The sequence below is a fragment of the Belonocnema kinseyi genome, chromosome 8 (genome assembly GCF_010883055.1).
Source record: "Belonocnema kinseyi isolate 2016_QV_RU_SX_M_011 chromosome 8, B_treatae_v1, whole genome shotgun sequence".
Lineage (NCBI taxonomy): Eukaryota > Metazoa > Arthropoda > Insecta > Hymenoptera > Cynipidae > Belonocnema > Belonocnema kinseyi.
In genome coordinates this window covers 86,074,760-86,085,591 of record NC_046664.1, presented here as the reverse complement: position 1 = coordinate 86,085,591, position 10,832 = coordinate 86,074,760, and the positions used below count along the sequence as shown (strand labels likewise).

The 10,832-nt window shown below is 27.9% G+C and overlaps 1 protein-coding gene across 1 annotated transcript in view; it reads right to left on the bottom strand.

The window, feature by feature from the left end:
- Positions 1 to 169: 169 nt before the first annotated feature.
- LOC117179137 (TELO2-interacting protein 1 homolog) overlaps positions 170 to 10,832 on the bottom strand; it is a 16,749-nt gene continuing 6,086 nt past the window's right edge. Inside the window, exons 5-14 of the mRNA XM_033370810.1 lie at positions 10,391 to 10,716; positions 10,096 to 10,307; positions 9,840 to 10,022; positions 9,560 to 9,772; positions 6,961 to 7,200; positions 6,329 to 6,880; positions 5,960 to 6,260; positions 2,318 to 2,546; positions 2,099 to 2,230; positions 170 to 343 (exon numbers count right to left, since the gene is read on the bottom strand). Coding sequence (XP_033226701.1) covers positions 260 to 343; positions 2,099 to 2,230; positions 2,318 to 2,546; positions 5,960 to 6,260; positions 6,329 to 6,880; positions 6,961 to 7,200; positions 9,560 to 9,772; positions 9,840 to 10,022; positions 10,096 to 10,307; positions 10,391 to 10,716 — 2,472 coding nt within the window. The 3' untranslated portion in view covers positions 170 to 259. The remainder of the gene's footprint in view (positions 344 to 2,098; positions 2,231 to 2,317; positions 2,547 to 5,959; positions 6,261 to 6,328; positions 6,881 to 6,960; positions 7,201 to 9,559; positions 9,773 to 9,839; positions 10,023 to 10,095; positions 10,308 to 10,390; positions 10,717 to 10,832) is intronic.

Here is a 10,832-nt window from a genome sequence, read left to right as displayed (position 1 = left end):
TCGTTTCACTAGTCTCTTAAGCTATTGTCTTTTGCAATTATAGAATTGTGTGTCGAAATGCATATATGAGATGTAGGGAATTTTAAATAAAAAAAAAGAGATCTCTGTACAGGAAAGATGTAATAAAACTACTTCTTTAAACGCAGAGTTTAAATTAGAAACCAGAAGTAATAGTAAAATAATTGAATTTAATATCAATCATTCGTATGTACATAATTCCAGAAGCACAATAAATGTGATTTTGTAAGTAAATCAGTTATCATGAAATATTCTTTCTCTTTATGTAATTCAAAATGGTCTGCACGTTTTTCTGGTACTCGTTCCGTGCCTCAGACTCTGCGATCTGAAAATTGAGAGATTGTGAATATTAATTTTAGTGGATTTAAAATTTTATTTACAAGATTTAGAAAGATTAGGGATCATCCATAAACTACGTTACCAATTTTGGGCAATTTTTTACCTCCCCCTCGTTCACAACCACCCCCCCACCCCTCCCAAGTTGTCTATATTGTCTACGTGGCCATATAAAAAATTATAAATTGCGATAATAATTCAACAATTAAAATAAAAAACTGTTTTCCAGAATAAGTGTTGAAATGTACCTAATCGAATGTTATGTGACAGTTAATCCGGCTATTATTAAATTTTTAAACTAAGAAAGTAAATTTTTAACTAAAAATGGAATAGTTAAAACTTTGAATATAAAAATTTTTTAATGCAATTATAAAAAAAAACGAATTTTTCAGCAAATAGTTTTTTTAAACTAAATTATTGAACTTTCAAGACAAAATGACGAATTTCCTATACAGAACAGTTCAATTATCAAATAAAAAGTATGAAATTTTTATTAAAAAAAGTTAATTTTATACCAAAAAAGACGAACTTCAAACATAAACAAAAAATACAAGAATTCTCAACCCAAAAGTTCAATTTTCAATTAAAGATTACATTTCTACACCAAAAAAACTAATTTTTACTGAAAAAAGAACGATTTTTAACCAAAAGTGGAATAGTTTACTTTTTAATTAAAAAAATAAACTTGTAACAGAAACAACTAATTTTGTACCAAATAGTTTTTTTCTTTAACTAAATTATTCAACTTTCAAGACAAAATGACGAATTTTCTATACAAAGCAATTGAATGATCAAATAAAAAGTATCAAATTTTGATAAAAAAATTAATTTCATACCAAATAAGACTAATTTAAAAAGAAAATAAGAGCTCTCAACCCAAAAGTTGAATTTTCAACTAAATTTGATTAATTTTCAACAAAAAACGAATTTTAACGAAAAGTTGAATTTTTACTTTAAAAAGAACCATTTTCGGCAAAAAATGTAACAGGTAAATTTGTGAATGCCAAAGTAATTTTTCAAAGACAAAAAAAAAGAACTATTCTACAAAACAGTTCAATTTCCAACCAAAGAGATGAATTTTTAATTAAAACTTTGAATCATCAATGAAAAAATGCATTTCTAAAAAAGTAGTTCCACATTAAAACCTAGGTGTCAAATTTTTAACAGAAAAAATTAACTTTTAAACAAAAAAATTAAATTTTTACCGAATAAAAATGTTAATTTTTGAATTCTTGAATTTTCAATGAAATTCAATAAATCTAAACGAAAAAGTTGAATTTTCAACAAAAAAAAATACAAATTTATAAAAACAAACAGATTTTTTTAACAAAGTTCAATAATTCGGAATCAAAAAGTTTAATTTTCAACTAAAAAAGAAGAAATTTCAAACAAAAAGATTAATTTGCAAAAAAAACGAATTTTTAATAAAATTCAAGAGTTTTAAACCAAAAAGTTTGCAATTTTAACTGAAAAATATGAATTTTTATACAAAAAGATTAATTTACTACCAAAAAAAGAGGAATTTTGCAGAAAATTCAAGAATTCTCAACCAAAAAAGTTGAATTTTTAACTAAAAATATAAATTTTTAAACATAAAGATTAATTTTCTACCACAAAAGTTCACAATCTAGAAACGTACTAAAAAGGGTACCACATTAAGAAAAAAAATCCTCTGAATTCTAGAAGGTTTTGTGAGACCCCCCCCCCCTTAAAGTGTTACGGTAGCTTATGGAAGATCCCTTACCTGTGAGTACCAAATTTTAAAACGAATTCTTCCCATTCGTTGAACGTGCTTATCCCATATTGCGAGGCATTTCACCCAGACTATGTCACTATTGTAATCTGCAATTTCTTGATATAAAGTGACACAACTTTCCTAGAACATTGCCATATTTATGTAATTTCTTATTTCAGTATTCAATCATTGTTTAAATTTAATTTTCTATTCCCGATTTTATCTTACCTGCAAGATTTTATTTTGGAGTGCACTCAAGTATAATTCGCATGTTTGAAGAATTTCCCACAACTGACTTTCTTGTAACTGCAAGTCTTTGGCCACTTGTCCTAATTGAGAGAGAAGCTCTTTCTGAAGCTTAAAAGTTTGTGTAAATCTGTACACGCTACCAGAATCTTTTTTGTAACTTTCTTTAGCAGATTTTCTCAGGAATTCCGATATGGCTGGTAGTACCTCTCTGCAATTGAGAAAATTAATTTGTATTGTTTGCAAATTTATTAATTATTTAAGATTGCATAAATCATTTTGAGAGTGGGTAAGTAACTGAGAGGTATCACTGAAAATCTGATTTACATTTCCATGAAATCCATGAGTTGATTGATAATTTTTTATATTTTATTAAACTAGTAAACAAACACGCGCTGCTTATTGAATACAGCGAAATCCTTTTAATAGCCCTCCCTTTTATAGCCCTTCGGAGAATTGACTTCGCGCCGCAGATAGAACAGGCCAGAAGAAAGTTTCACTGCATTTCCATATTCTAAGTATTGTGCTGAAAAGGGCTAAATGAGATCGGATACTTAAAATACGACCCACAGCACCATAAAACAATAAAAGTAAATATTTCTTTCTCTTGAAATACTTAAGATAATTTCAAATACTAATATTGAAATTCTTTAACAGTTTTTTAAACCCGTCATAATCAATTGAGCATTTTTTAAAGCCCGCAAATTTCCATACATTTTTATGAAAAACCTTGATCATTTGAAATGCCTGATAATTTCTTAAACCTGATGAAATTACTTTAAATCCTTAGTCCCATTGGAATCTTTAAAAATATTTTGTGAACCTATGAAACTCCTTCAAATCTTTTAAAATAACTTGAAATCCCTTGAAATATTTTGAAATACTTCGACAATGCTTAAAATATTTTTAAATCATTTAGGAGTCTGTAGAAATTCCACGACATCTTTTAAAACCACTTGAAACATTTACACATTTTTTCAATATTCCGTGAAATACTTTGAATTTCATTGAAAACTTTTAAAAATTCGTTAGTCTCTTTCAATTCCTTGAAGTCTTTTAAAATTAGTTAAAATCCATAAAAATCTTTTGAAACCCCAAAAAATCCTATAAAACAATTTCAAATATCTACTTTGAAAATCTTCAACATTTTTTTAATCCGTCATAGCCAATTGGAAAATTTTGAAAACCCGTACATTCTCATAACTTTTGATGAAGTCCCTTGCAATTATTTAAAATGCCTTATACTTTTCTTTAAATGTTGAAATTCCCTGAAATATTTGTTCCCAATGGAATCATTAAAAATATTTTTTAATCCTCAGAAATCCTTAGAAATTTCTCAAAATGTTAAGAAATTACTAATAATAGTGTGAAACACTTAGAAATCTTTCAAAATAACTTGAAATCTTGTGAAATCCCTTGAAATATCTTGAAATACTTGCACAATGCTTAGAATCTTTTTAAATAGTCTGGATGTCTTGAGATTTCTTAACCTCTTTTCAACCACTTTAAACATTCCGACTTGTTTTTTTTTAATATTCTGTGAAATATTTTGAAACCCATTAAAAATTTTAAAGAGTTAGTTAAAGTCACTCTCAATTCCTTGAAGTCTTTTAAAATCAGTTGAAACCCATGGCAATCTTCTAAAACCCCATAAAATCCTTGAAAATAGTTTCAAATATCTACTTTGAAAATCTTCAAAACTTTTTTTTAATCCGTAATAACCAATTAGAAAATTTTGAAATTCCTTAAATTTCCATGAATTTTAATCAAACCTTTCGATCATTTTAAATGCCTCAAAATTTTTTTCAACTGTTGAAATTACTTGAAACCTTAGTAACTTAGACCCATTCAAATCTTTAAAAATATTTTTTTAATCCCTAGAAATCCTTTGAAATTCGTTAAAATATTGAGGAATCACTTGTAATCCTGTGAAAACTCGAGACATTTAAAAATAATTTGAAACCTTGTGAAATTCTTTTAAATATTCTGAAATATTGCAAAAATAAGTAAAATATTTTTAAATAGTTTGGGGGTCTTCAATTTTTTTTTGAAATTTTTTAAAACTACTTTAAACTGCCATAAATTCGTTAAAAGCTCTCTAAATCCCTTGAAGTTTTCTAAAATTAGTTAAAATCCATAAAAATCCTCTGAAACCCTGTACCAACTTTTTTAAATCCGTCATAATCAATTGAAGAATTTTGAAAGCCCGTACATTACCATAAATTTGGTTGAAGTCCCTTGAAATTCTTTTAAATCCATCATAATTTTTTTAACATGTCCCAATGAAATCTTTTAAAATATTTTGTTTTTTTACTTTTTCGAAATCTTCAAAAATAACTTGAAATCTTGTGAAAGAGCTTGAAATATTTTTAAATACTTCGACAATGCTTAAAATCTTTTTTAATAGTTTGGGTGTCTAGAAATTGCATGCAATTTTTCGAAACCACTTTAACCTTCCATTATTTACGTGATTTTAAACATCCGCTTATTTTTTTTTTAACATTCCGCGAAATATTTTGAAACCCACTTTAAATTTTTACAAAATCGCTAAAATTCCTCTGAATTCCTTGAAGTCTTCCAAAATTAAATTCATCAAAATCCTCTAAAATTCTTTGAAATCCTTTGATATGTTATGAAATCTCAAAAGATTCTTGGAAATCTTTTGAAATATTCGCGAATCACTTGAAATCTATATAAAATCTGTGAAATCTCCTGAAATATTTTTAAATACTTTTGACATTCTTAAAAATATTTAAAAATACATTGCAGTTCCCTAAAATGCTTCGATTTTATGATATGCCCTGAAATATGTTGAAACTCATTAAAAACGTTTTAAAATCTATGAAAATTCCTTAAAATCTGAAATTGATTATAACTCGTAGATTTGGAAATTTTTTACAATTCTTTACTATCTAGAAATTATTTGAAATGTTTTTAAATCCCATAACACTCTTTTCAATTCCTTAAATTCGTCCAAAATCATTAGAAAATCTGTAAAATTCTTTTAAATATATTGAAATATCCTAATATCACTTGAAATCATTAAAAATCCCTGGAAAAATTTCGAAATATTACAGAATCTTTTTAAATTGTTTAACTTTATAAAACTAAAAGATATTTTCTGAAATCTTAAAAATTCGAATATCTAATATTTTGCCATTAATTGTTAAAATAAGAACAACTTTCCTGAATTTTCAAATAAAGAAAGAAAGAAAAATATATTACCGATTTCAAGATTATTTTTTTAATTTTTTTCGGAAGCCGATCTACAAATCTTTTTCTCTCAGCTCAAAAGATTCGATTAATTTTAGCATTTTCACATTGGCCTATCGGTAAAGATTTATGAAATTCTTTTAAATCATTTTAATATCGTATCTTCCCTTTTAAATCTCATGAATTCTCACTGACTTCATTTTGAATATTTTATTTTATTTAAAAATACCTTGCAATCTTTAAAATCTCGCAAAATATTTTAAATCCTATGTAATCTTGACGAATAGTTGAATTCTTTTGAAAACCTACCAAGTTTTCGAAATCCCATCAATTTTTTTGAAATTTTTGAAATCTCGACATTTGGTGTACATCCAAAAATCTCGAGCGATTAATTCATCGAATAAAACTTACTTTAGTGTCCTCGCTTTGATGAAATCTTTCGATACACTGGCAAGAGTTTGAAGAAGTTGCCAAGCTCGATTGATGACAATCGGATTAGGATCACGAAATCGGTCAACCAATGGATGCCACGTTAAGTGTACAATCGGCAGCAGCTGACTCTCCCATTCGGACAATATTACAAATCCTTCATTCAAAGTTGTCATCGCCAAAGTCGAGACAGCAAAGTCCTTACTAGGAAGAAAATGCAAGCAACGCTTCATTACTTTTTCCATCATTTGCACATACAGAGGAACTTCTGGTTCTTTATCTTCTGTAAGATGTAAAAGTATAAAGTGAAATTCTTTAAGAAATAAAAAATGCAGAATCAAATTGAAATACCTTCAGCATAATCAAATTCAAAATCCTTCATTCCTTCCTCAACTTCTTCTTCACATATCGGGTTATTATCCTGATCACTAGAATCCTCAAAGTTAGCGGCAATTTGTTTTGTCTCGTGATATTCTAACACCTCGCGTATGACTTTCTCCACAGGATAAACTTTTTCATCAATTTGTGTTTCTTCTTCCTTCTCTCTTTGTTTTTTCAATTCCGTTTTCAAAGTCAGTCTCTTCACACACTTAGCGAAAGTATAAAAGACTCTTAAAAACGAATAAGCACCGTCCTTTTGCGTTTTTTCACCAGATTGTAAAAGTACGTCGTTCACAATTTCTTTCAAACAGGGCAAAAAATCCATTGTGCTGTGTTCCATCACAATTCCAAGGACATCAAGCACTCCTGGGTTTCTCCTCACTCTACGTAATTTTAACGTCACGTGATAAGAAATGTAATCAACGTTAGTTTTGAGAAGATCTGGTATCGAATCGCATTGCGATTTCGTTATTTTTTCAAGTGCTTCCAGGCCCACTCTACGCAGCAAACTGTGTCCGCTTCCTGAAATTAACAGAAATTTACATCTTGAAAAGGAAAATGGAAAAACTTTAAAAAAGGATCTTAATTGAAAGGAAGAATACCTGCTCTTTCCAGCACTAAATAAAGAGTCTTTAAAAGAAAATGATCATAATCCTTTTTTATAACTTCAGCAATATTTCCCAATCCTTCCACTAGAAGACAAGATTGTATCAAATTGCTTTGCGCATTTCGCAAATTCGTATCTTCTGAAACTTCTACAGGCAAGTACCAAAAATCTTGCTCTATGTACTGATCAATTATTTGTCTATAGAGTGACAGTTTTTCGGGATTGGTGAGTGGTGCTAAAATATTCAAAGATTTAAAGAAGGCATCTTTATAACAACGAGCAGGGTGTCTATTCAAATTCCTTGATAGATCCAGGTTTTTTCAAGGTATCTCAATATTTTTCCTGGTACAATTTTTCATAGTACCGAGCCATACAAATATTTCGCGCTTTTAAAAAAAATCGTCTCGGAATATGTATCAAGTTTCGCGAGTTTATTATAACTACTGTTTTTTTATTCAGTTTCTACGAATTCAATTAAAATTCTTAATTAAGAAAGCTTTGAAAAATCATATTACAAGATATCCTTAAATATATTAACACCGACGATTAGTTAAATACGTAAATAATACTGAAATTATAATTAATCCTTTCTTGAATTTGTCTCTAAAGTCCATGAATTTGAATAATAATTCAAACTAAAATTAATTGTATCTCCTTATACTTAAAATTTAGAGCAAATTCAATTAATTTATGAATTTTCTACGCACTAGTTGATTTTTTAACTAAAAAATAAACATTTTCAACTAAGTAGTTGAATTTTGAACTAAAAAAGATCAATTTTCCACCAAACTGATGAATTTTTAACTAAAATGATTAATCTTCAACTGGAATAGTTAAATTTTAAACGAAAAATGTGATCTTTCAAATAAAATGATGAATCTTTGACTGGAATTGATAAATTTTCAACCAGAAGATTAATTTGTACCAAAAAGATGTTTTTTTAACAAAAAATAGAAATTCTCAACCAAATGGTTGAATTTTCAACTAAAGGCGCTAAATTTTCAATCAAAACTTAAATTTTCAGCCTAAAAAATGAAATTTCCACAAAAAAAAAAGCAATTTGCAACGAAAATGAGGAATTTTTTACTAAAATTATTGAATCTTCAACTGGAATGGATTATTTTAAACCAAAAGGTTTAAAACAAAACTAAAAAAGATCAATCTTTAACCAAACTGATGGATTTTCAAATAAAATGAAGCTTTAACTGGGATAGTTGAATGTCTACCAAATAAGATGATTTTCTACATAATACGTGAATTCTCAACTAAAAGAAAATAAATGGTCAACCAAAAATTGAATTGTTAAATTTTCTTTAAAAAAAATAAATTTCCAATGAAAAAGATTAATTTTTAACTAAAATTATAGAACACTCAATTGAAATAGTAACATTTTCGGATTAAAAAAAAATGTTTAACCAAAAGAAAAAACTAACTTTCAAACAAATATTTACGCTTTTAAACGATGTGATGAATTTTCAAGTACAAAAAAGTGAATCTTTAAATGGAATAGTCGAATTTTAAAATAAATGATGAAGTTTTAACTAAAATGATGATTTATTGACAAGAATAATTGAATTTTCAACCAAAAAGATCAATTTTCAACTAACATAATAAGAATAATTTCTAACCAAAAAGATGAATTTTCAACTTGAAAAGATAATTATCGGCTAAAAATTCAAATAATCAATTGGAATAGGTACATTTTCTGCTGAAAAAATTGGAACCGAAAACAAAAAATTATTTTTAACCGGAATACTTAAATTCACAGGAAAAATTAATTTTCAGCCAAATAATAATTAACCAAATAATTTAACTTTCTGGCAAATTATTAAATTTTAATTACAAAAAATATGAATTTTTAACTTAAAATGTACTAGTTGATAGTTTATCCAAAAAGTTTTAAATTTTTAATTAAAATAATTTCATTTGACAAAATTTTCAACAAAATAGCTCGTTTTTCAACCAGATATAAATTAAAAATTAAAATGACGTATCTTCAACCAAAAAAATTTAAAAAAAGAGTTCAGCTTTCAACCAAGTAATCAAATCCTTAACAAAAAGAACAATTGTGAACAAAAACTGTAGTAGTTATATTTCAACCAAAAAGATTACAATTTTTAATTTTTAAAAAGTTGAATCAAACCAAAAAGGACGAATTTTCAACTGACAAAGATTTTTAAGTCAAGAGAGAAGAATTTGCAAACTCAGTCAATAAAATTAATTTTTTTACCAAAAAGAACGAATTTATAACAAATTATATAAATTTTTAACTAGAAACGATCGATGTTCAATCGAAACTAGAGTAGTTTAATTTTCAGTTAAAAAACTAATATCAGGGAAACAAATTTTCAACGAAACAGTTCAATACAGTAATATAAAGCTACTTTTACAAATAAAGAACCATCGTTATTCAATTTTATATTGCAATTTAAACAAAAAATTAATCACGCAGGCGAAACAATTCCCCGACTTAAAAAAAATCCGTGACATTTCCAGGTATATAAAAATTCCCTGAAAATTCCAGGTTTTTCAGGTAAGGTAGACACCCTGAAGAACAAATAAATTTATGAGCGGTTAAAATTCCATTTTTATACCTTTTACTATCCAATTAAGAATTAATATTAATTCTTTCCTATACTGTGGCATATCAAACATCAATTTCAAAAGCGTATCCACCAAGATTTCAAAATCTCCAAGTTCACCCAAAAGACTGCAAATTACCTCGAGTTTATTTTCAGCAAAAGAGCTATTGATAAACTTAAACTGTCTCCAGGAGCGAGAATTAGAATTAAGAACCACATCCATACCTGATGAAAATATTTTACATTATATTTCATGTATTTGAATTTAAAAAAAATATATATTTTTACTAACTTTTGATAGAAACATCTTCCAGGATTGAAATCCTGCTACATTCGAGTTCAGTGACGTAAACGAGAGCAAGAATTAGTCTTTGTAAGTGAACAGCAGACAGCATAACTTGAGGTAATCTTTGCTTTCCTAGTAGTCTTAAATATGCAGCCAATTGATTCAAGTAGGAAAGCTGCATGGAATCATCTGCAAATAAATCAATTAAAGAATTGAGGAAAAGAGATGACTTGATCCTAAAAATTTAGGAGTAAAACCGAACCAGCTGTTCTCATAATTCTAGGAAGAGTTGTCAGCAATCTGTAAAAGTTGTCTTCAAATAATTCTAGCAGAGATCTCATTCCACTCTCTACTGCAAATTTTGTGCTAACAGAGTTTAAACCGCTTTTTGCTACACTTGCAACTTCCGGAGATTCATCTTCAGATAGAGTGATAAGAATTTCCATCAGCTTTGAAAAGGACGGCTTCATATTTCTATAAAACATAATATTATTCTTCATTCTCCGGTATTGATAAAATTACTCAAAAAAAAGGAGCGGAGTTTAGTTAAAAGTTACCTTGGACACTTGGTGAGTAATAAACTAATTCCCGTCGCCAACTCTTTTCTCACTCTAGAGTGAGCATGAGACGCTAAAGAATCCAATTCACTCATAAAGATGTTGAGTTTTTCACTCGCAAATTGTAACCACTCTGGAGTTCTTTTGGCAGACTCTATAAATTTTTGCATTTCAGTAGGACTTTGAAATTTCAAGAAGTTTTTAAACTGATTGGTAGTAGTGATTTCGGTCTTTTTGCAAAGAGAATCCAAAAGTGGTTCGTTTTCTGATTCAAGCGAGTCTTCCATAATAAGAGCAATTATTCTGCTCCACGCTTGTATTGCTATCTGAAAAGTAATACATCAAGTTATTAAGGAAGCACAAACGGATTTAGAAAACTTTACGGCGAGGGTGATTGTGAATTTTCTTCAAGGCATTAATGTGAAAGCGGTGGGGGGGGGGG